This window comes from Coffea arabica, chromosome 4e (assembly GCF_036785885.1).
Source record: "Coffea arabica cultivar ET-39 chromosome 4e, Coffea Arabica ET-39 HiFi, whole genome shotgun sequence".
NCBI lineage: Eukaryota > Viridiplantae > Streptophyta > Magnoliopsida > Gentianales > Rubiaceae > Coffea > Coffea arabica.
In genome coordinates, this window is record NC_092317.1 from 46,997,813 (window position 1) to 47,023,036 (window position 25,224).

General features: G+C 35.9%; 3 protein-coding genes and 1 non-coding gene across 7 annotated transcripts; 1 reads left to right on the forward strand and 3 right to left on the reverse strand.

Moving 5' to 3' along the window:
• Positions 1–1,090: 1,090 nt before the first annotated feature.
• Positions 1,091–1,162, reverse strand: TRNAP-AGG (transfer RNA proline (anticodon AGG)). Its single transcript has one exon. It is a non-coding gene; the product is annotated as a tRNA-Pro (tRNA).
• A 1,613-nt stretch (positions 1,163–2,775) lies between these two features.
• On the forward strand, positions 2,776–14,617 carry LOC113741263 (PH, RCC1 and FYVE domains-containing protein 1-like). Of its 3 annotated transcripts, none has more exons than XM_072048004.1 (10): positions 2,776–3,035; positions 4,065–4,173; positions 5,017–5,103; positions 5,762–5,851; positions 7,178–7,258; positions 8,657–8,845; positions 8,924–11,047; positions 12,355–12,501; positions 13,054–13,290; positions 14,213–14,617. In XM_072048004.1, exons 2-9 carry the CDS (start codon positions 4,126–4,128, stop codon positions 13,174–13,176), a joined length of 2,889 nt encoding a protein of 962 aa, XP_071904105.1. In that variant the 5' UTR covers positions 2,776–3,035; positions 4,065–4,125; the 3' UTR covers positions 13,177–13,290; positions 14,213–14,617. The 3 variants fall into 3 exon arrangements, with proteins under 3 accessions (XP_071904105.1, XP_027124562.1, XP_027124563.1); XM_027268761.2 differs by having other exon boundaries at positions 4,081–4,173; XM_027268762.2 differs by lacking the exon at positions 2,776–3,035 and having other exon boundaries at positions 4,104–4,173; positions 14,246–14,617.
• A 603-nt stretch (positions 14,618–15,220) lies between these two features.
• On the reverse strand, positions 15,221–19,466 carry LOC113741096 (protein STRICTOSIDINE SYNTHASE-LIKE 10). The gene is made up of 5 exons (XM_027268580.2): positions 19,388–19,466; positions 19,143–19,211; positions 17,109–17,316; positions 16,061–16,327; positions 15,221–15,915 (listed from the first exon to the last, which is right to left on the reverse strand). The coding sequence occupies exons 1-5, from the start codon at positions 19,464–19,466 to the stop codon at positions 15,333–15,335; spliced, it is 1,206 nt and encodes a 401-aa protein (XP_027124381.2). The 3' UTR covers positions 15,221–15,332.
• Positions 19,099–24,761, reverse strand: LOC113741598 (microtubule-associated protein RP/EB family member 1B). Of its 2 annotated transcripts, none has more exons than XM_027269160.2 (8): positions 24,253–24,760; positions 21,868–21,936; positions 21,667–21,753; positions 20,706–20,812; positions 20,478–20,617; positions 20,314–20,390; positions 19,867–19,980; positions 19,099–19,606 (listed from the first exon to the last, which is right to left on the reverse strand). In XM_027269160.2, the coding sequence occupies exons 1-8, from the start codon at positions 24,358–24,360 to the stop codon at positions 19,472–19,474; spliced, it is 837 nt and encodes a 278-aa protein (XP_027124961.1). In that variant the 5' UTR covers positions 24,361–24,760; the 3' UTR covers positions 19,099–19,471. The 2 variants fall into 2 exon arrangements, with proteins under 2 accessions (XP_027124961.1, XP_027124962.1); XM_027269161.2 differs by having other exon boundaries at positions 19,470–19,606; positions 19,850–19,980; positions 24,253–24,761.
• Between the last annotated feature and the right edge of the window lie 463 nt (positions 24,762–25,224).

A 25,224-nucleotide genomic window follows, 5' to 3' on the forward strand; every position in this document is an offset into this window, starting at 1 on the left:
TGTGTAGAAAATCTTGCCAGTGAATTAAACTCATTAAGCTGTCGAGTTTGTGCATGGTGATCATTAAAGTGATGGATCTAAGCTTGATTCTTCTTTTATTAAAAATTGTTATCGAATCACTCATGCTTGACTCTTTTATGGAAATTTCACCAATTATCAACGTAGAAACACATTTTTTGACAATCCAACACCTGGAATCCTGGATTGTACACTTTTTTTTTTTTGGATTGAACTCTTTTTTTGGAATCCTGGATATGATGAATTAGTGTAGAAAAGTAAAAATTCTAAAACATGCCATGCCTAAAAATACGCCATGGGGTGGGCCTCATAAGTTTCATTTCATGCAATTTGAGAGTAAATTTGTAATTTTTAAAGGATTAATCTTTTATACACAGACAGTGTATACACCATCACCATTGAATGCATGACAACTCATCTGAATTTAAAATTAAAATTAAAAATTTATTTATGTGTTATGCATCCAATCGTAATAGTGTATGCACTGTCAGTGCATGTAAGATTTATTCATTTTTAAATTGCATCAAACTGTATCAGATTATCTTTAAATGGATTAATTTTTTCTACACTGACAGTGTATATACTATCAACGTTGGATGAATGACAACTGTGTAAATTTTGAATTTGAAATTTAACTGTTGCACACGTGTTATGAATTTAACGGTGATAGTGTATGTATTGTTAGTGTATATAAAATTTGCTCTTTTAAAATTATATCAATCTGTATCTGAATTATACCAAACGGTAACAAACAAACTTTATTTGACTTGCACTTGAATCTAACTTGTTTACATCTAAAAATCTAATTTATTTACACCAAACTCTTTTAACTTTTAAACCGAAATTCTAATAGTTCATAGCAGAGAAAAACTTGTACGAAATTGTGTTAACACAATCCATGCGCCACTGGTTATAATAATGTTTAGTGGTTGCTGATGCTTAGGTAGTTAAGGCTGTTCAACTGAAAAAGAAATTGTAACATAAATACGTACATGGGTCGCAATTTGCATGAGGAAACTGTTGAAACTTTGCGATAGCTTAGAGAAAAGAACAAGCAAAAGCAAGGAAAATAGGGGCATTCCGAGAATTGAACTCGGGACCTCTCGCACCCTAAGCGAGAATCATACCACTAGACCAAATGCCCATTGGTGCTTTGCCAGCTAATTTACCGATTCACAACTTAGTGCTGTCTTCTCGATTAATTTCTATTTTATTTTTGAATAAATTTTATATACAGCAAAAGTTAAATTTCAATTCAAAGTTTGTGTGATTATCGTTTTCAAAATTTGCATAATTATCGTTCATCCAACGCTACTACTGATGGTGTATACATTTAAAAAGAATTGCTTGCTTTTTTTTTGAGAAGGCAGAGGTGGAAAATTTCTGGAGTTAAGGATCTCTCTTCATTTAAACTGCCCCATGTCTGTTATTCGAGGCTCCTGCACTATGATAGAGTCCACAATAGAGTCTTCCTCCATTTCAGTACTACTAACATCAGATTTCTTAGTAGTTGGCACAATTTTCTTGTTCACTGCATTTTCCTCTGGAATCCAGACTGTTTTAGTGTGTAAATTTTTTTGGACAAAACTTCTCAATATAACCAAAATACTACAGCCCTTACACCATTGGGGCAGCCATTTATAGTCCACCTTTTAAGCACCAATTTCTCCAGCGGAACTACAAAACTTACTTCAGAAATGTAGGAGTTTACCTGAACCAAGCCCAGCGAACTATTTCGAGGACTCGATCACTTTGCACGGTTTTGACCTCACAACTATAACTTGTCCCAAATAAATCATTGAACCAAAAAAAAATGCATAGTTTAATTTTTTTTTTCACTTAGGAGGTGTCCCAGCCTTTTTTTGCCTAGACTAATCTTTCTAAGGCCAGCAGAATCCTGCCAAGGATGCCAGCAATTTTACCACAGCGGGGGTCAAACATGGGACCTTACCGTAAAGACGGACTTATCAATCCCAATCGAGCTACCTGTGGGAGGCTCAAATGCTTAGTTTAATAACTTCCATCAATTCTGAGCGTTAAATGTAACGGAACTAGGGATAAAACTATCAACTAATAACATGGAGTTTAATTTTAATGTTTCTTCCTCTTCTTTCATCTTTCATCTTTTCTAGTCCTAATTTGTTGAAATAATCATTCAACGAAACCTTTTAGATTGTTTTCTAGTCTTAATTCCGTGACACCTAATGGTTAAAATTGACGGAAGTTCTTAAGAACCTAAGTTTCTTATTGGTTCAAGGATCTGTTTGTGATAATTTATAGTTGACGAGTCAAAATGGTATAAAGATAATAATTTATATGCTATCTGAAAAGCTTCATTTATTTACATAGAGCTCACCAGATGGATGGCATAGTACAATCTGAGCCATTGATTCTTTGAATATTGGATCTATTCAAGTGTGAGTCTTTATTTATATATATATAGAGCTTACCCAAAAAAAAATGAAAAAGAATAACAATTTTGTAGGCACCCAAAAATCATCATATAAGCACGCGTCTGGTCACCGGTGGGCTGCAGAAACTGGCGGGAATCCACGTGATTGGAGGCAACACCTGAGATGCTGATCCCCCCTAATCCAATCACTAAGCTAAATTACATAAATAGCCCTACCTATTCCAACAGATTCAGATTCTGTAGCTGACGTGTCCCCACGCAAAAAATCCCCTGGACCCAAAACCGAAAAACAAATTGACAAAAATAGGAAAAAAAAACAGTTGAATTCCGCGAGGGAAAAAAAATACATACAACACAGCTATATATAGACATCGGAAATGAGACAGAGAGAAAGACTTGCTCAGTTGGAAATTTTGCTCTGTGCAGGAAGAATTTGATTCCATCACAAGCTTCATCATCGTCGTTCTCGCCGGAGGGGGAAAAAATACCTCCGCTGCATAGATTTCGATATATTCAATTTCGGCAATTTCAGAGCTCGTAATCACCTCGGATTCGTCACGTATTCGGAGCAGCAAGTTACCCTTTTTTTTTCAGCTTCTTCTAGGTAAATGCATTAATGACTATCAATGCCGTTATTGTACTGATTTCTTCATTTACGCATTTAGTTTTTTTTTAAGAAGAGAGAAACTGGATTTAGAAGATTAATTGTTTGGATAATGCTGTTTAGTGATCTTTAATAATGTGTGTTTATCTGAATAATTTTTGAACAATCCCTAGCTGCTGTTGCTGTTTGAAGTTAGGAAAAGTGATTTTAGCGCTGGTTTTTTCCAATTTCTTATGGCACAGTAGAAGATTGAAGGAAACTGTAGTGATTAATGTATGTTCTCCGTAATGTTTTGATGTCGATGTTTTCCTCTTTTTTGTTTGTTTCAGCTGTTATTTGTGCATATATATTGCATAAAGTATCACTATTTTGATTTCGCGGATTTATTTTTCTGATTTAGTCCTGGAAACGTATATAGTGTTTTCTCTGTACCTATGATGTATCATTTTAGTGTTTTTTTTAATGGTTTTTTTTCGGTCAAAATGGTATACTTTTTATTCTAGTAAATAGAAGTGCAATACTTTTGACGGATCTTAGAGATTGAACTGTCTTTGTCATAGTTAGAGTGGTGTTCATCCAAGGTTCTGTTTCTAAGGATAGCTTATGATTCCTTAGCAGGATACCAATAATCTAGATCCACTAGTATTGGATGAAAACTACGAGTTTGTAGTGGTTCTTCATATGGTTTTCAGTTTTGTAATTTCTAAATTTTAGGAATTTAAATGATGCCAGGGAGTTTCAGTAATAGAGTTTTGAGGTACCTGAGCATGTTCATTTGTGATCTATGAATGAAACTAGTAGGGAACATCAATGATGTAAATACACTGGATTTTGGTTGTTTTTGTTTACTTTTGGACTGTAGATTTGATTACTTTATTCCGACTTATCACCATTGGTAACCTGCTCCACCTATCATTTAGATTTTCTGTGGAAATAATACTAGATGAGAACCGAACACGTATCCAAGGATAATAGCATTTCAAGATTTCTTTGGAGGAAAATTTGGCTCTTTTTTCTCATGTTCTACAGGCATGGCATTGTATAGATGGTTTTATCTGCTCGAAGCACCAAGCTTGATGTAGCAGCTTAAATGACTAACTTACAGCGAAACAGTGTTGCTGAGAGGAACATTGATCAGGTAATAAGTTTTCGCCATGTCTTGGGTATATATGTTTTGAAGTTTTTCTGTTGCACTAAATGAGAAAGAAACTTTCAGCTCTCCATTTAATAGTACAATGACCGGATTGAATGACTTACATACAAGCTTTTTCTCTACAAGTATGGTTTTCTCCCTTCGTGAAGTTTACAGATCTGACTCTTGTCGCTGCTACTAGATTATAGAGGAGTTAGAATTTGACAATTACATCATAAAATTCGTTTACAATTCTTATCTTCAACATGTCGTTCCATAATAGGAAAAGATATAATTCCCTAATTTCACATCAAGATATTGTTGCTTATAAGAGTTTATATGCTTGATGAATTTTAAATGAGAGTTTATATGCTTGATGAAAGTCAAAATGAATCTATGAAACACAGACTTTATTTACAGCTGAACTAATCTGCAGTCTGGTTTTTCCTTTGGTTTTGAGGTGATAGTCATTAAGTGGAGACTGTGGCAGACTGGTCAGATTAGTCCCTGTTCTAACTTAGTGTTCAGCTGGTGAAAGAGAATCATTCAGAAAACTAAATAAAACATAGGAAGACCTTCCTGGCCAAATTCAGCTCCTTATTTCATTTTGTGCATCATATATTTCTTAATGTTTGTCTTCAAAAACTTGATGACAATCTAGTACTGACTACTTTTAAATCTATTTTTGTTTTTATTTTTTTTAAAGGAAATATTCCAAATTCTAACATTGAGTGATTGCTTTAACCCAAATTCTTTAGTTTGGTGGTGGTTCATTCATATTCATTATCTGTTGTGTACCTGGTTCTTTGATGGGGATTTTCGAAGTTGATTTTTGCTTGTTAACTGCAGGCTATTACAGCATTGAAAAGAGGCTCGTATCTACTAAAGTATGGCCGCAGAGGGAAGCCAAAGTTTTGCCCTTTTCAGCTCTCTAATGTAAGCTCCATTGCACTCATATCCAGGAGTAATTTGACTTCAATTGATTGCTAGTGTATGGATGCTATTCTAATTTTAGGTTTCCTAAATTTCATTTGAAAGTGTTTTTAAAACAGTGATTTAATTATTGCAAACTTGGTTTATCTGGCATTCAATTTTCAGTCCATACATAATTCTGAAAACTAATATTAGAAGGTTTCTTGATGGCTCCTTTCTGTATGTCACTGAAATTTGATTCTAGGACATAGGTTGCTTGTTAATCTCTTGTAGGGATCCCTGGTCGAGGGAAAGGGATCCAGGTGGGGACAGCTTGGTTACTCCCAAGCCATCTACTGCTCGATTAGTTTCTGGGTTGGGTCCCCCCCCCCCCCTCCTCTTCCTATTCTTGATGAACCACAAAATAAAAAATAATAAGAGGTTGCAAATAATTTTCGGACACAGTTAGGATGATTTTAGGGGCTTCTACAACCAGGATGAGCCCTTCTTCTATGATTTTGTCGGATTTTACAACCAAATAGGGTCCTATATCTAATTTTTTGGTTTTTAATTTCTTCCTCATGTTCCATTTTTCTTCACACCTGTAGCCTCCTATAAAATGTGCATAATGAGGCTTTCAGACACTTCTTTAACAAACTTGGCTCACATACATGCATTTCAGGATGAGACAACACTAATATGGTTTGTTGGTAAGGAGGAGAAACAGCTTCGACTGAATCATGTTTCACGAATTATACCTGGACAGCGTACTGTAAGTTTGTTCTATGTGCATCTCTTGCTTGTATTTACCATTAATTTTGAAAGCTTTGAGTGCTGTGCTGTGGTTTACCACCAGAGAGAGAATGAAAATATGAATTGCAACAGAAGAAGTCATATCTACTTTGGTTTCTTAGAGTTTGAAGATCTTGCTTCGAATTAAAGTTCCTTTTACTTTGGATTAGCTAAAACACAATAAAGAGTGGAGCCATATGAAACATAACATGCAGGGTTTGACACTTTCAAGATAGTCTCAATCTTCCCAATTATGGTTGGACTCATATGTAGAATTTGCCAATGATATTTGACATTTAAAGAGCATGATGTAATACCATATTTGGAGACCTATGTGCAGAGGCCTATTTAGCATATTGTTGACAGCGGTTAAATTAAAATCCTAGGCAGATATAGCTGTTTGTGAATTTTTAGATTACCAAAAGTATGCTTACGCTCTATGATATTCAGCCATCTGTTTGAAAGAAAACTACAAAAGATGCTGCGTAATGTGCTCTGTTCAATAAGCCTACAAAATAAGCTTTAGGCATAGGGAAGTGAACTCAACCAATCATTCGCATGCTTGATTTTCTGATAACAAGTCTGCAGTTTATGCATCATGTTGCACATAATGATTTCTACTCTGATGCATTTAGTACCATTGAGTGTTGAACCGGTCATGCAACTTTGCATGAGTATTTGTCATGAATCTATCTTGAGCTTGTCCAACAACTGACTTGGTCGCTTACAACTATCAATAGAGCATAATCATTGCAGCATATTCTGACCACCTCTCTGGATTTGGTTCTTGTATCCTGCTTCGGCATCCTGTTAATCTTTACTAGCATCTTATCCTCCAGTTCCACTAATCAGCCTTGATACAACCATGTCACTTAGTGATTCCCCTGCTGCTTAGTTTTTCCCTTAGTCCTTATGCTGATTGTCTTATGAAGGCAATTTCAGTTCATTCTACATGATCATGGATGTTATTTCTGTTTTAGTACAACAAGTCTGCATGAGTGCATCAGTTGTATTAATGCTGTTTCTGCTGCATCTCTCATGTACTTTGTTGACTTTCATAGGATGCTTGTCCTTTTTTTTTTTTAACTTGGATTAAGATCATATCTAGCAGGTTTAGGTGAGACTAAAAAAAAAAAAAACCAATAGATAGTGTTTGCATTTATGTAACAATGAGAGCTCGGTGCCATCTATTATCCCTGAAACATTATCTATCATTAACTTGATTTGACAGTTAAATTCAGATTATATCACTCAACTTCTGCCACATCCACGGTTCAATTGACTCATCTTATGGTTGTTTTTGCAGGATGTATTCCAACGTTTTCCTCGACCTGAAAAGGAATATCAATCATTTTCTCTTATATATGGAAAACGATCCTTGGATCTGGTAGGCAAATTAATTTGTTTTTCTTAGAAGGACTCTCATGTGAATACCTTAATTTTGACCTTCTAATCAAGGATTAATTGTACATATCTGCACTGGCACATCCTTTGAGTAATTCGGATGGCTTTCAAACCTTGCAAATCATCTATATGTTGAAACCAAGATGAATAATAGGGGATTTCTCTTTTCTGAAAGGGATTCTGTGACATGTTAAAAAAAGTTAGGAGGTAGAAGGCCTTGCGAAAAGGGACCAGGTACTTAATGATCACCATGGGCGATCATTTTGAGGCATGTTTTGGTTCGGATTGGGGATACTGTTTAGTTTTTTGAACAGTCTAGATTGACCCACATACACCCTCTTCCATACAGTGAATTAAGCAATACTTTGGAGCATCATATTATAGCTCAATCCTTCATATCATTGAGGTGGCAATTTCACAAAAACCCCATCCTCCATTTCACGAATCATTGCACAAAAAATTGCATCTCCACCCTTTCCAGGTGGAACTATGAAGATGAATATTTGGCTGATTCAAAGTAGATGGAGTTGACTTAGTAACAATCATGAGAATTTAGAGGTAAAAGAAACTAGGACATGAAGTGGAAAAGCAATTATTGTAGTTTGCTAATGAATCCTTTCTAATGTCTATACAAATTAACCAAGAGTGACATGGTTTTGAACGAAAATGTTGACAAATTGAAACATGTAAGAAGCAGATAGCAAATATAGCACCGAAATAATAGATTAAGTAGCTAAGCAGATGGGTATGAGATTGGTTTTTGGTATCACATAAGGACATGCTAATTCCCGGGCCACTTATTGTACTAGTTTAGAAAATGAATTTTGCTCTTAAAATACTTACTTCCCGTTATCCGACTAGAAACAAGGATCTATTGTACACTTAAGTTGAAATGGCACACAGCTTTTAGAGGGCAAAAAGAAATTTGGAAAAGCTTCATACCTACAACTGACCTGTTGAATTTTAATATTGGTGACATGCATATCAGAGTTTTGTTTCCTTCTTGCCATTGAAGAAACACGCTCTGCTTGATGCTCGATTGTCCTCCATAATTCTCTTTGAACTGGGACCAGAAGAGCTACTGTTTTCCTCCTGTCCAATTTGTGGTTCTACTTTATGGGCATGAATTATTATGTTTGACTAGCGTACACCCTTATAAAAGTGATGCCTTTTGCTTCTTCTACTGACCAATGGTTCCTTTTGAGCAATAACAACAGAATCTTGAAGTCTCTCATAGAACTAAGAAAAGAGTTGCTTTTACACTCAGCTTCTTCTTCTGTTTTTGGAGATAAACTTATGTTCATCTCACATGCTGCATTCTCTAAGAATGTTGTACTCAATAAAGTTAAGGGATTGTCTTATCTGTAAACAATATTCACAGATGTGCAAAGATAAGGATGAAGCAGAAATCTGGTTTATCGCCCTTCAGGCATTGATCTCAAAGGGGAATTATCAAAGATGGAAAACAGAAGTAAAAGGTGATGATATATCATCAGACACTTCAAGTGCTGATGCTCAAAGGAATATACGGCCCACTGTGTCAACTGGCAGTGGAGATGCTGCTTATGAGGTTTCTTTCTCTGCTTTGAACTGACACTTGAATTAGTCTACTGCAGTTAATTCAATCAGCTTAGTATTCTTTGAACAGGATTCCAGACAAGTACATAGAAACCTGCTTTCTCTTCAAAAGCCTCCACAGAAAAAATTGGGAAGAGTATTTTCGGAATTCTTACTTAACAATTCAGTGGATTTTTCTCCTCAGAGAGATTCTTTCACAAATTCAACAAGCTCAATGTCCTGCACAAATATGGATGATGTAAGTGGGCAAAGCTCTGCTGATACTTCACGAGTAAGTTCTTCCAGTGCACTTTCTTCATCTAGCCAGAGGTCCTTTTTTGAAGATTTTGATAGACTATGTGATCTTTTCATCTGGGGGGAAGGAACTGGTGATGGATTGTTGGGTGGGGGTGTGCACAAAGTTGGAGAGATTTCTGGTGCTAAAAAAGATGCATTTCTGCCAAAGGCTCTGGAATCAACACTGGTACTTGATGTTCAGAATATTGCTTGTGGAAGTAGACATGCTGTTTTAATTACAAAAAGGGGAGAGGTATTCAGTTGGGGTGAGGGATCTGGTGGTAGGCTTGGACATGGAGTAGAAACTGACATTGCTAATCCGAAACTAGTAGAGACTCTCAATGGATTGAGTATCAACTCCGTTGCTTGCGGTGAATATCATAATTGTGCTCTCACAGTATCAGGAGACCTCTATACATGGGGAGATGGAACTCATAAATTAGGCCTTCTTGGTCATGGAAATGAAGTTAGCCACTGGACTCCAAAAAAAGTAACTGGTCAGATGGAGTACTTATATGTGTTGTCTGTTTCTTGTGGACCTTGGCATTCTGCAGCTATCACTTCGCTAGGTCAATTATTCACATTTGGAGATGGATCCTTTGGTGCTCTAGGTCATGGAGATCGTAGCAGCTCAAGTGTTCCCAGGGAAGTTGAAACTCTAAAAGGATTTCGAACAGTAAGGGTTTCTTGTGGATTTTGGCATACTGCTGCTGTAGTAGATGTTTCTTTTCAATCAACAAGTTCAGAAACCTCATCAGGTGGAAAGCTATTCACATGGGGAAATGGGGATGAAGGCCAACTTGGACATGGGGATAAAGAACCTAGACTTTTACCATTCTGCATTACTGCTCTTGAAGAGATGAGCTTTTGTAAAGTGGCCTGTGGTCAAAGCATCACAGTTGCTCTTACAGCCTCTGGTGAAGTATACACTATGGGAAGAGCGGACTATGGACAACTGGGAAATCCTGGACATGCTGGTGGGCTGCCCACTTGTGTGCAGGGAAAATTGAAAAACATTTTTATCGAAGATATAGCTTGTGGCTCTTTTCATGTTGCGGCCCTGAGTTCGACATCTGAAGTTTACACCTGGGGGAGGGGAAAAAATGGTCAGTTAGGGCATGGGGACTTTAATGACAGGGACATTCCTACACTAGTTGAAGGTCTGAGGAACAAACAAGTAAAGGCTTTAGCTTGTGGGAACAACTTCACTGCTGCTATATGTCTTCATAAACAAGTGTCTCTAGCTGATCGTTCAACTTGTTCAGGTTGCACTCGTCCGTTTAATTTCAAAAGGAAATGTAAGAACTGCTACAATTGTGGGCTTGCCTTCTGCAGGGCATGCTGCAGTAAGAAATCTCTAAAAGCTTCTTTGGCTCCAAATATGAAGAAACCCTATCGAGTTTGTGACAATTGTTTTGCCAAACTGCATAAGGGCTCGGATTCAGGTTTTAGTTTTCTACCTCCCAAGGCCTTGAGCGGAACCAAGGGGAGAAATGCTGTTGAGGAAAAGGAGAAAGAGAACTTTCACACCAAACCTCGTGGTTTTCTTTCTAAACTCTCCTCTTTTGATTCATTCAGACGATCTAATATTGGACATTACAAGAAGAGCCTAAAGTCAACCTCAATCAGTGGGCATTCCTCTTCCATCGGTAGTGAAAATTCACTATGTGATAAGTCATGCATACCAACTCCGTCAAGGTCTATGTTGGACTACCCTGAGAAAGTATCTATTTCTGCTCCTGGTTCAACAGGGCATTCTCAACCATCATCTCCTTACTCTAGAGGATCAAGTCCATTTCAATCTGCATTGGTTATGCCTTCTTCTTCTCCTCCTCTTTCAATTCCTGATGCAGTATTTGATGATTCAAAGCAGAAAAGTGACAGTTTGACAAAAGAAATATTGCTCTTGAGAGAACAGGTAAGCTGTTACACTTAGAGGAATACGCTTGCCCTAAACTTGCATGAAGGTCTTTCTACTGTTATTTTGGCATCCCTCACAAGCATCAGAGTAACCAAATTTGACATTTTATTTCTGGATGAGTTATGCATATTGATGTCACTGTAGATATATAGTAACTAGTAAGCACATATAACTTTTCACATTTGAGGGAACTGATAAATGCACTAGTGAGTCCTTGCCTTTGCTCCTTGTCTATGTGTGAAGACTGCCACTTGTCTAGAATTATCAATAAGCTAATGTTGTTGATACTATACTTCTTGTTAATGACATCCCATTTTCTTTGTGTGCTTTTGCAAAAACCACAAAGGAGGCAGCGTGCCATTAAAAATAATTAAAGTGCCATTGGCATTGCCCCAACTAATATTAATCTTATCCTCTCAGAAATGACGGCTATGTGGTATTTTTTAATAGACTGTCTGTAAGATAATTAAAGGCGAAAGTATTCAACTTATCTGGCTAATTCTATTTATTGCATGTAATGATTACTCTATGATCTTCAAAATGTAGCTAATACTTGGATTCTACTCAGGGCTTGCATCATTTTGTAGTTTGCTTAAACATTTTATGTAAACTCCTTGAGTAGTTTCTGGTTTTGTGGGTATGGGATGTGCTAACTATGGTGATGAAGAGTTGACTCCCATATATATATATATATATATATATGTATATGTACAGACGCACACACATATACTGATGCCAATTTTTCATGGGTTATCTTTCCTTAGCCATAAGCTTTTAACACATGTCTGCAGACATATATTTTTGTTATTTGTTATGAAAGCGATATTATGCTTTTTATGCATGGTTGATCTGTGAGGGCTTCACAACACAGCAGGCCCTATACAACCTTATTTCGTTGCACAATCTGTTGCTTCAAAAGTAGTATCATCTTCATCTATAAGTCTGATGATGATGTTAGCCTTAGAAAATATCCAGTTTTCTTACTTCATTCTATAGGTAACGATAATGAATGTTGGCTATACATTTCATGAGACAACAAAATGATAATGTTCTTTGCATGACTAACAATTAGCTGAGCAAGAAAGATCATTTCATCAAGCTTGTTTAGTGTAACACTAAAAGAATGACCTTTTATGGTGACAACTAAATTAACTGGCAAAACAGTTGCAACGTGGAATAAGTAATACCAGCAGCTGGAGAAATAAAATTCAACTAAAATATCAAAATACCTGTGCAGTAATTGGGATTAACAGAAATATATCTTTGAAGTATGATGATGACTGGAGCTGGAATACTATATGTAGGTGGAGATTCTTACCTGCAGGTCTCAGTTCCTGGCATCAGAACTGGAAAGAACATCAAGCCAAATAAAGAACGCTACAGAATTAGCAAGGTATGAGGCAGAGAAAAACAATGCTGCAAAGGAAGTAATAAACTCACTGATCAGGCAGGTATAAACTGCATCCTGGGCATAACCTCTGTTATCTGTCAAAGATGATTCTAAATTACTGCAAAATGAGAAGTATATTAATTATGTGGATTTTGAAATAGACTTCGAGTGAAAAGATTTGTACATGAGTGTTTTAAAAGATTCATGGCGCTTTTCAAGGAAGATAATATTGGTATATGTTCCTGTTTGCATATCATGATTTATCAATCTTTTAGAGAGCATGCCATCGTATATTGGTTTTACAACGCTTTGGACTATTGGACAATTGTCCTAAAACTTTTTGGCTATAATTTTATTAGCAAGCATGTTCTGCTGGAACAGTGCGCATGCATATTGCCTAATAGAGTCAAACTATGAGGTGTTGAGCTGATAATAAGCATTTATTTTTTTATCCTATACACTGAACTATGTGATACCCATTTTATTACTAGTTTTTCAGGGTTTATTTCATATGTGATGCTGTTTGTCCATTCTCCGTGAATCATTGACTTTTCATTCATTGCTGACATAAGTTGCATTAAATGCATTCTTCTTGTACAAAAATTTTGTGTAGTTGAGGGACATGTCTGCAAAAGTGCCTCAAGGGGCTTCCTCCTGCAGAACTTCGGATCCATTTTCAGAGAACAACTCCAATTCCCTGAGCATTTCTTCTTCCTGGAGCCAATTAACCAGCTAAGCTCCAATGAGCTTGGGAGGTGTTCTGCACATAGTTGTAGAGGATGTCTGACATTAAGTAGATTTAGACACTAACTCAAGCCACTTGGCAGTCTTCTGGACAAATTCACTTCAGGTATATTTACACATGCCTTTAAGGAGCTACTATTACGTGCTTTCTCAGACATTACCTTTATGTGATTTCTTTACTGAAGAATGTGGAAAGGATTACATGATCGGAAAATTGTTTCCAGATTTAAACTAAAATGCCATCACAAAATACTTTGCTGTTGATTCAAAACATCATGTAGTGATTTCTGTTTTTTGGTGAAGAGGGGTTGGCAATGCATTCTTAATGTATTAAACAGTTGATGCTTAACCAATTGCTCCTGGTAAGATGTTTTTGTTCTTTCAAAATTTCAATAAGATATTGGTTATCTCCAGCTGCCATACAAGAAATCTGGGCCAAGGCATTTTGTGCTTTAGGAAGTCTAGTTAAGCAACCTATATGACAGCCACTGCAGTCTAGTTTTTGACTGTTAAGGAATTTACCAACTAGAGTACATGGAGGACATCACTGAAAAGCAATGGCATCTTTGTCTCTGGATAGCTGTTGCTGTATCTTAGTTAATGATTTGGAAATACTTTTTAACTTTCTCGTGGTTGTAGGTGGTAGTCATTCTAGTACGAATCTTTTATGATTTAACTTGTCTGTGTAGGTGATGTGCACATAGATACATATACACACACTAGATGTATGAGAGACTGGCTATGCTTGGTTTTTTGTTTAGCATCTAAGGTTTCGGATCCAATCAAAAGGAAGAAAAGGTCTCTCTTCAATCAACTCCAGGCTGTGGAAATGGTTAACCCAAAATATCAAAAATATTTTGTTTAACCTTTGTGTGTGTGTGTATATATATATATGTCAATAAGCTACTACACAAGCATATGATGATCAATCTCTACTCTGTGGAAGTCATTTTCTACTAGGAGAAGAGATCAATATTGGTCGCACACAAAAATGTCAATCTTACAACTCTTTTGCTCCTATTCTTCAGTTTTGGACTGTCTTCTCTGTCTATCTGTTGCAGCTTGAGACATTGACAACTAAGATCGATATCCGAGCAAATGATAAACTGATGCAGTAAGAGCAGCAAGACTTGGGTTGTACCAAATCTTCGGCTTTATAGCTACCCTTTTTCTGAGAGCTCTTTCACTTTTGTTTTGACAGTAATGAAATTCTGCTTCAGATGTGATGTACAGTCATTCTTGCCCGGTGTATAGTTAGCATTACGTGTAGAGGCGTTAGAATGTAGGCAAGGAAAAGAACGCTAAGATGCAGTTCAGCATTCTGCTGCGAAGCGTGATTTTTCTCATGGTGCTTCCATGCAATTTCGGTTTTTTCTTTTCAGGGTATTTTGAAATTTGATCCCTATTGTGATCAGCTCAAATTTGTTACGCCATACGGTCGCTCTATCCTCAGCTTCCTCTTCTCTTTCAATTTGTCACTTTGCGCCAGAATTTGCCAAGCAAGTTTTTTTTTTTTTAAATCTTGATTTTACAGTTAAAGTTGGCCGGTTGGAAATTCCTACAGTTCTTACTTTGTTATATGAGTAAATCTTGTATACACTGATAGTATATACACTATCGTAGTTGTATGCATGACATATGAGCAAAATTTAAATTTTAAATTTAAATTCAGATGAGTTGTCAAACATCTAATTTTCACTTCAACAACTTTTTTTTAAAATTTTAAATTCCCTACATAAACAGAAAAAAAAAAAAAAAATCTAAAGGAGGTTACTACCGATTGCACTCATATACCATCGCGGAAACGAAGAATAAGCTGGTTTTAAGGTGAATCAATAAATGCCTTTCCTCTTGTAAATTTGAAGATTTTGCTCCTTATTTTTTATTTTCCAAAATTAATCTTCCTGGATCAGGTATGATGTAACTACCACAGCTAATATGAAGGATTGCCTTCATCGCCTGCTTATAGTTTAGTTTGTTGGCTTTTGCACTTTGCCAATTTTCTTGTGATGACCGTTTTTCCAGAATGTTGGAAAAATAAAAAAGAGAAACAACAACTTTTGAATACAAAATATGCTGCGGTAGTTACATGACCAAATGTTTTTTGATCCATCAATAATGTTAATAATAATGTCAACTGAGACAACTCTAATTGCTGGCATTCAACTTAATAGCAAAAGGACGTACTACAGACCCTACCCACAAACTACCACCACTCTCTTCATCTACGTCACTAATGTACTTCAACGTCTCCCCTTCTGAACTCTCTATCGTTTCCAATGTGTCGCCATTCTCACTCAGTCTAATTGCAAAAGCGTACGCATCATCGGGATTACCAAAAAGCGAGTCCAGTTTAGTAAAATCAAAATGGATTCTGGCTAGGAAATTTCCTAACCGAGGACGTGAAAGAATCCAATTGAATAAACCACCCTTTTCTGAATTAGCCGCCACCCAAAATTCTCCGTTTTGGTTCCTTTTGATGTTGTCCGGCCTTCCCGGAAGATTTGCAAAGACTTCAACCTTCCCGAGCTTTGATGATGGCTCAAGCCAATATCTTAGTATTCTGCTATTTGTGGTCTCGGCGACAAGAAGGAAATCGCCATTTTTGCTCAGCGCAACTCCATTTGGAAACATGAGGTTGTGCAGGAGAACTGTTACTTCATTGTTTCTTGGATCAAACTTCAATAGCCTTCCTGAATTGTCACCGCTAAACATCACATTGGCAAATTCCCTGAAATTTTGGACCAAATCAGTGCCATATATATATATATATATATGTAATTATGAAGGAAGAAAGCACGTGTATGAGATAAAAGTTCAAGCATTGGACAATACTAAAAAAGCAAAATCACACTCTTTTGAGTTATTAAGTTTACCTTCTTTCAAATCTTGTACTGGTATCAGTAAAATAGATTGCTCCACTATCTTGATCAATAACTAAATCATTGAGGAATTTAAAAGGAAAACCATGGACTTCCTGCACCACTGGTGTGGCCAATCCACCTTTGGAACCCACTGCTAAGAGCCCCATATATGCATCCGCAATATAAAGGTCACCAGTCTTGTGATCGAAACTTAGGCCTAGTGGCCTTCCGCATCTAGCCTCCGTGTTGACATGATCTTCTGAACCTTCACATCCGTCTCTGTGTGTAAAAAAAAGTTTCAACAAAATCTATTTGGATAGAGTTGTATTTGCAAAAAAAAAAAAAAAAAAAAAATCGATTGAATCATAAATATGCTTTTTTAATATTTAATATTTTATTTTTTATTTTTTAATAACTTTTTTTATTATATATATATATATATATATATATATATATATATATATATATATATATATATATCACGTTACAAAAAAGTGATATAACTTTTTTCAAAATATTATTCGAAATAATCTCCTATTTGAACATGACAACTGATTAATATCTCTATTGCATGCTTTCAAAATAGATACGATTGCCTTAATTAATCGGAGGATTATTTGTGGCTTGTCTTCTAGAGGACAAAAGCATGCCTCAAAATTCTTATCTTATTTGTAGATAATTAGTAGCTACTACGTACGATTTCAAATCATACGAACATTTTTTTTTTTTTTTTTTACAATTTCGCTAATTTTACAACAAAAACAGAAGAACGATGACAGACGTGCGAAAAGTTAATCATAATCTACATAATCTGAAACCCTTAACCAGTAATTTCTCTATGAAATAATCCAAAAAAAATTTCATAATGTGATGACAAATAGTAATTTTGGTGAAAAAATAATAATAACAACAATAATGACCTTTCGTACTTAATCACAATAGCTACAAGAATATGCATGGTCACATACACGTAACAAGAACAGTACAGACAGTCCACATAAATAGTTAGAACAAACACAAATTTTTCACAAATAATAGTTGTAAGAACATTAATTGTAACCTGAAAGGAGTTGTTGTTGCGAAATTTATCCACCGACTCTGGTTCCGATCCCACTTGATAATCCGGCCATCAGAAACGCCGGTATAGGGACCATCACCATGACGATCGAAAGCAAGGCTCTCTGGTCCGGATGCACCAGAGATTGGAAACGGTTCATGAGACCATTTACGCTGAGAAATAGGATGTCTTGGTTCATAACCAGAATGGACTGTTCCAAGAGAACCAACGAAAATTAGAATGGTTGTTAGAAGTAAGATTGAAGAAGAAAAAAAGGGCTTAGAAGAGATCATGATGGCTATGGAGGGAGAAACAAGAAATTACTAAAGGCTAAATAATTTCAGAGAGTACGAGTTTACGAGGGTATTATATAGACAATGTGATGATCAGAGTAGGGTGTCAATTGTAATCCCTTTTCGATTTTTGTTGGAACTGTAATTGGTTTGGTTATAGGAGTTCATATCAAAGTTGGTTCCATGGGAGTTTAGGTGTTTTCAAGTTTCATGAGCACAAGGTTATTACTTATTATACGGACAAGCTAGGTGACTATGTAATCCTATTGGGTTTTGTGTTATTTAACTGGTCAAGGTTTAGAACTAAAATTCGTTTGGAATTCGATTCGAACTAAAATTCAATTCGAACTAAAACTCGTTTGGAATTCGATTCTTCAGCAATTTACCCTTGAGAACTTTAGTTTATTTCCTTCCAAAAAAAAAAAAAAACACTTTAGTTTATTAAGGAATAATCCTTCAAGTCCTGCCGTGCATAGTTATTATGTATTAACCCAGTCCGGATCAGCTTGGCAAGGCCACAGGTTTAATAGGTTAGCGGGTTAGTTGCGGGTTGCCAGTTGAACAGGTGTTACATAATATAATAATATTTTTGAATATTTGAAAATAATATCTATACTATATATACAGGGATAATTTCAGAAACCTCCCTTGAGATTTCTAACAATATCGCTAGCCTCCCTTGAAGTTTGCAAAATTACACAAACTTCTCCTGAGATTAAGGTTTTGATAACAAAATTAGTCTAATTAGAAAAAGTAACATTAAAAAAGTACTTTAAGAAAAGAGATGAAACTTTTATTCCATAAATACCCCTAATGCATGTATATAAGTTGTATTAGTAAAAGAACAAAAATAATTAAAAATTAGAAATAATTAATACACACATTTCATAATTTAAAAAGTTTACATTTAATAAATTAGACAATACAAATAAGCGACAAAGTTGCACCTGAGTAAGGAGTTTGACATTGAGGTTAACATTTATCGTCACTTTATGAACTTTCTTTTTTGCTCTTACAAAAACTATTTTTACTTTAACTACCTATAACTATCCATGACTATTTTAACTTTTAACTATTTAAGTGTATGTCTTCTTCAATGTAACTACTCCTAAACATTACAACTATCAATATAAAATTATTTTATGAAAAGGATTTAAAAATTTAAAGTTTGCTTCAGTAATAAAAAGTTTATTTAAAATATATAACCATAAGTATTATATATTTTTTAATTGTACACACATTTGGTGTGCATTGAGCATTAGTAAGAATTAAATTGGTTGTTGAATCCATCAGTTTTCTTTGAATTTTACTCGAATTAAAACATCATGTCATTAACTAGTCAATAGACTACTTCGTTATTATTATCCAATCTAACGATCAACCCAAATTGTCCAGATGGTTAGTTGAACTGTTGATCCGGCCGATTAATAACTATGCGAATTAAACCGACAAGTCATTGACCGATCAGCGGTCTAACTACCAACCCAACCCATCTAGATCAAGATGGTCGGTTAAACCGTTGGCCCGGCCGAGTAATAACTATGCTCTTATGGTCACATACCATCATCTTGTGTAGAATATGCTGGCCTTTGCTCTTTGGATCTTTCATTCTTTAGTTGTCGTTACTCTTTTTGCACAATTTACAGGGGGAGGGGGAGGGGGAAGTTGACAACTGAAACAAACAAATCAGACAGATTCCATATTGAATTGACGAAAGCCATAAACTTGAATTAAAAAAGTTGACCTCCAGCCCCTAATCCACCAGGGGGAATAGCGAAGGAGGAAGGAGCTGAAGGATTCATACTTTCATTCCCTACACAGAAAGTTGCAGCTTATACCCCAGTAAACTAAATGCTGTTTATTTGACCATTTTGATCCAAAGTAGACATTGGTTTCTTTCCAGGGGGATAGCATTGGCATCTTTTTAACACATCCAAGACAGCTGAGGGGTAACAGGTTATTTACTACATTACGGGATAGATAACCAACATAATTTGAGCAAAGCTAAAAGAGACTTTCTGGGACAAATGTTAGACTGGTCTCCCACCTTTAATGGCAAGAAACCCATCTCGTCTAATCTTCTTCCTCCCCCTCCTTGCTCAATTCGGCTTGGCCATCCATGGTTTGGTGGATAATTTCTTGAGCTTCTGTGAGTAGAGACTCTTTTTCATCCGCAGCATACAAAATCTTCTTAACTGCAACAGCGATCTGCAAAAGATTTAAGAGAAAGCGATGAATAAAATTCATTTTGCTAATGATATGCATTTGTAACAAAGTACAAATCGAGGCACCATGATGAATATATCTAACTCAGGAAAGCTGGGAAACTGGAACAGGTTCTGACGAAAGTTTAGATATTTTGACAGGGGTACAGATTACATTATGGCGTAAGACGGGTTTGAAGAAACACCACAGAGACAAGCAATAGCAATAGACAAGGATTCAGGGGACCTTTGAGGAAATCATACTGGGATATTTTCTAATTCAGGACTCTGACAGAGTATCTCAATATCCCGTAACTTCCCAAAATAGAAATCTCTTTCTTTTTCCAAAAGGTCAACTGACAGCTTCAGATCTGTAATCTGCATGAGCATGTAATGAAACCAATTAGTACAAGACATTCAAAGACTGGAAAAACATGTTTATTTTTGCACAACATTTCAGAAGAAAAGCATCATCAGCAGAGTGAGTAAATAGATTTGCAGAGTCATAGCAATCATCTATTTATCATTATGATTCAACATAAACTCGATTTTAAATTCTTGACAACCTTAAATAGATGCGATAGATGCTACTCATTTACTCTTGTTTGCATGTGTTTAACTAGCAGTGATGCAAGTACAACTTAGATTAGATATATTGACAGCTAAAAGATGTTTTAAGAATGTAATTCGAGATAGATATGACCTAAGTACCTCCTTTGTCAATGCCTGAATCTCCACTGAGGAATTAACCCCACTAGATACTGGGCATTGCCTTCCTAACTTGGTCCCTTCATTAACACAAAGCGAACAAGAATCTTAAGCTCGGAGAATGGTGAAACACAAATAGTAAAGAAGAAGATGTGATTTTTCCCTACCTGCAACCTTGTTGATGCCCAACCCATCCCCGATGGCATGGTCATGCGTGTTGCTTGTTTGCAGAGACTTTGAGCTCTTCTGGGTCCTTACAAATCGTTCCTTCCCACCTTTACTTCTGCGCTCCACAGGGTTATAATTCCTGGATGACTCAAGAATATGCAAGAGACAAATATAAGGAAGCTGGTGTCAATGATTTAACATGTCTAAGCATATTAGAAGTACTGTACTCATTCATGATGCCACCATTGATGGAATCACAATAACGTTTAAGCCATTGCAAAAACTCCAGGTTGTCCAAAGTTCTACCCTTGACAAGTCTGTTGACTTCAATATGCTGCAAACGTGAATAGAATTATCAATGTTCGATACCAGGTCAGCAACAAGTCAGTACACATAGTCTATAGAAACGCATGGCTTGATGTTCAATGACAATGAGTAGTTAATAGAATTTGCCCAAGCCAAAATGATGAGAATGAAATATTAATGGCACTTATCCACCATTGTTGTTTTCACAAGAAGGAATCTAACTTGAACAGAAAAGAAATTGCAACGGTGCAGAAATTTCCAACTGGAAGCTGCATATTAGAATGGGCACAATCTATCCCTACAATATCCAAAACAGCCCTGCTTTCTTCCAAGAAAAGAAGAACAAAAGGAAAAAAGGAAAAGGAGCCTAACAATGCAAGAGCTTATAGCAAGTAGAAAGCACCCCATACAGATGGGTACTTTAACAACCTGCATCTTTCTTCTTATGCTTAACAAGTATTAATTGAATTTCTTACATACATCACTTGCATAACTCAAGTTGCTCAACTTGCAGTATGGTTTTTAGTAAACAAATAGGTACTTCAGCAACCTGCAGTTGTTATTTCTTCCGCTTAACAAGTATTGATTAAATTTATCATATCACTTGCATAACTCAAGTTCCACAACGTGCAGCATGTCAAACATACAATTCTACTGAAGGAGACTATTTCATTTACTTGAGCTAAGTTATAACTGATTCTTAAGTCTAATGCTGACTAAAGGATCGTATGAACAAAGAACCCAACTAAGAAGAAAAAGGTAGCAGAATAATGTCTTAATGGCCAGTAAGAAACTATTGAGTTCTTAGGTCAACATGAACATGGAAGCAAAGTTCTGAAGCATAACTTAAATGCTTCAAAATGGGTCATAGAAAAGATTTACCTTGTCAATTTTCAGTTTATTGAATACATCTTGCAGCACCTTGTAATTTTGAATAAAATCATATTCTGTCTTTGCGTCAAAATTCACCTATGTAAAAATATCTGTCAACAATTCTACAAGTGCACAAAATGGTCTAGATGTAAGAGGAAAAACTAAAAGAAATGCATGAAGATGCCAGATTTGACAGGACAAACATGTTACCTTGTGCATTGGAACCACTCCTGGATAAGTCATGTCCATCATCTGGCATTGGACAGCTCCCGATGCAGCCTAGCAAAAGAAATTGAAATCTAAAACTATGCATCATTGCAAGAAGGTGTCTTGCATACCTGATGACTATTGAGCATGCAAATGAAGTTGCCAACAAAATGCGACATCACCTAAAAAGATGATTAGCAATGGCAACAAAGATTGAAAATACCTTCTCACAAATGAAGTACACAAATGGAAGTAAATGCTTAGATTTTAAAAGATAATGTTTTTGTCTTTCAGAACTTCCATTGCTCAGAAAAGAGAAGCTGCGGAGTCATGTTTTGGCATAATTCTTTCCAAAAATTGGTTCAGAAAATACGACTCTGATCCCTGAAAGTAATATCTAAATTCAACTAAGTGGGCTAAAATCCAATGGCTAAATCTATCAATTTGGATGCATTGAACTCTATTAAAAAAATTTGGCCTACCAATTGGATAGCCACAATCGTTCCCCATAATTGATTAATTCCTCATATTTCTGCAAAAAAAAAAAATACATCTCCTTTGAAACATACATTGTACACTGCTGTGGGTGCATGACAATTTCCAAGCTCTTTCATAGTGAATTTTCCTACATAATTCTTGGAAGATTATGTCTTCCTAGTATATAAGACTTACAAGCTCAGCCAAATAGAGAGAGAGAGAAAGAGACTCACAAGCTTCACACCACTTTCACATGCAATTTTCCCACTAAAACTGTCAAAATTTAAAACTGCAACTAGTTTTCAACAGTATTACCCATGCTTAACAAGGCGAGTGGAGCAATAAATGAATTCCTATTTGTATAACACTCACTACATTCAAGATAAGCACCATGTCTCTTCACTGAAGTGTCACAAATTTTGAAGAAGCAAAATTCCCAATTCATAAATTAACTTATTCCTAAGCAGCTGGGTAAGTCTTTGCAATCAATTCTCCCTATTCATATCATTTGTGACGTACTCAGCAAGAGCAGGGAGGATTTATCAATGCCCCAAAGAAATTATGAATTGATATCATGTCTAGTTGGCATGCTTGGACAGTTTGAATACTATATTTCCTGAAAGGAGATGCATAGATGAATGAAGACTAAAAGTAGATCATGCCATAGAGAGATCACTGCTTATAGTAATCTGACCGTCAATTTGACATAACTACAAGATAAGCGTCCTGTCAGAATATTTCAGAATTCAGAATGACATGTAACCTCACCTATTATATCAAAAGAAAATATTATAGATAAGATAAATCAATACTGCAAAGGATAAAGCATCCCTCTCAGCTTTCCTTTCCAGGACACACAATGACTAGCTAAAAGAAAGCTAACCCTTTGTCAAATGTTATTTTCTGTCAGATGAACACAGTAGAGATACATAAGTAGTTGAATGAGAAGGGGGAAAAAACTAAGGCTGTAAAATGTGTTTTAGCAAAGCCATCAGCATATTGAAGATCAGAATCAGTTTTCTGATTGGTTTTCCTTCATCTAAAGCTACTCAATATTTAAGGGCAGAAGCTACTCTCAGCTTTCCTTTACAGGACACACAATGACTAGCTAAAAAGAAAGCTACTCCTTTGTCAAATGCTATTTTCTGTAAGATGAGCAAAAAAAAAAAAAAAATCTAAGGCTGTAAAATGTGTTTTAGCAAAGCCATCAGCATATTGAAGATCAGAATCAGTTTTCTGATTGGCTTTCCTTCATCTAAAGCTACTCAATATTTAATGGCAGAAGCCATTTTCCAACATCAAGCCAACAAGAACCACAATGATTAACCACATTGATTACCTATCGCCTTGTTCACACTCAATATTACCTAAAATGACAGTTGAATTACAGCATAAAACCTAAGGACGAAAACAAGAAGCTTTGACCAAGTCAGTAAGTGCTCGAATGCATTAGCAAAAACTTGAAGCAATCCAAAAGATGCTGATCATATACCAGAGTCTATTGCAGCCTGATTTAATCAACAACAGTCAAGCACTCACTTTACGACTTACCAGTGAAGAGAATAAAAACTACATTTTGATTGCAAGAAACAAAAGCCTCCATACATATTTCAAGAAAGGGTCAAGTACTTCACCTCAATATAATGGCCCAGGACGAGGCAAAAGCATAAAGGTTCAACTTTTGTCCACAGAACATGTAATAACAAAAGCATCCCATTGTATAACCATGACCGGAATTCAATTCAAGAGTCAAACTTGAACAATTGGCCAAAACCATTCAAGCTTGTAACTAACGTAAAAATGGTTTCTTGAAAATTCTATATGGAAAATCACCGAAGGAAAATATGTACCAAAATTCATGCACATAAACAAAAAAGGAGATACATATTGCTGAAAAATCCAAAAGGGTACCTCTTCAATACGAGAAAGATTGAGCTGAAGCCTGGCATTGATCCATGCTAGAATCTCATTCCTCCCAACAAAGTATGCACTATCCATCATACCAATATTTGTTGCCATATTTTGCTCTTCCAAAACTTTCCAAAGATCGAAACTTTGACTCTAATTCTATTAGTATTATTCAAAATCAGATAAATATGCTTATGTGGTAGTAGGATATAGGCATCCCTACATTTGCTGATAATAAAGGTGAAGAGAGAAAGGGGTGTTGCGAAATATAAGGAATTTTTGTAATTCAAATAAAAATGGCTGTTATACTATCTTAAACCAAGTTGGTTAAAGGGGTCTCTCTGTTTTTGAAAGAGACAAATAGAGAGATCTCAAAAAGAAAGGAATGAATGGTCCAATTTAATTTGCTTTCAGCCTCTAACCAATGATGGATTAGTGGAAAACTATCACTGTTTAACTGTTGTTTGTTAAAGTGGAAAGCGACCCACCAATGCAAAACCATGTAAAAAAAGGGCAAAGAGCCAAAGATGTTAGGAGAACGGCTGAAGAAGCTGGCATGACTGGCCAATTGGCACATTTATGTCCTAGATCCATTTGTCTCTCTATGCATGCAATTGCATTCTGGTCACCTGTCAAACTTGGCAAACCACTGAAATATGGTTCAGTTGTCATCAAAACCGGACTAAATCCCTCTTTGAGTTATAAGGTGGGGATTCGAACCCTATCTATTTTGAAAAAAATTTAAAGGAGGGGTCAAACACCTTTTTGATTTAGTCAAATTTTTATACCTACTAACCTCTTATACACAATCTCTTTAGGATCCCTTCCCTTTAAATTAGGTTTTTATATCTAATAATCCTTTATACATAGTCTCTTTAATCTCCCCTCCTCCCAAATTAAGATAGATTAGGTTATAAAAGTACTATCGTTACCGTAAAAAAAAAATTGGGGAAGTTTACTTTTTTGCATACTTCT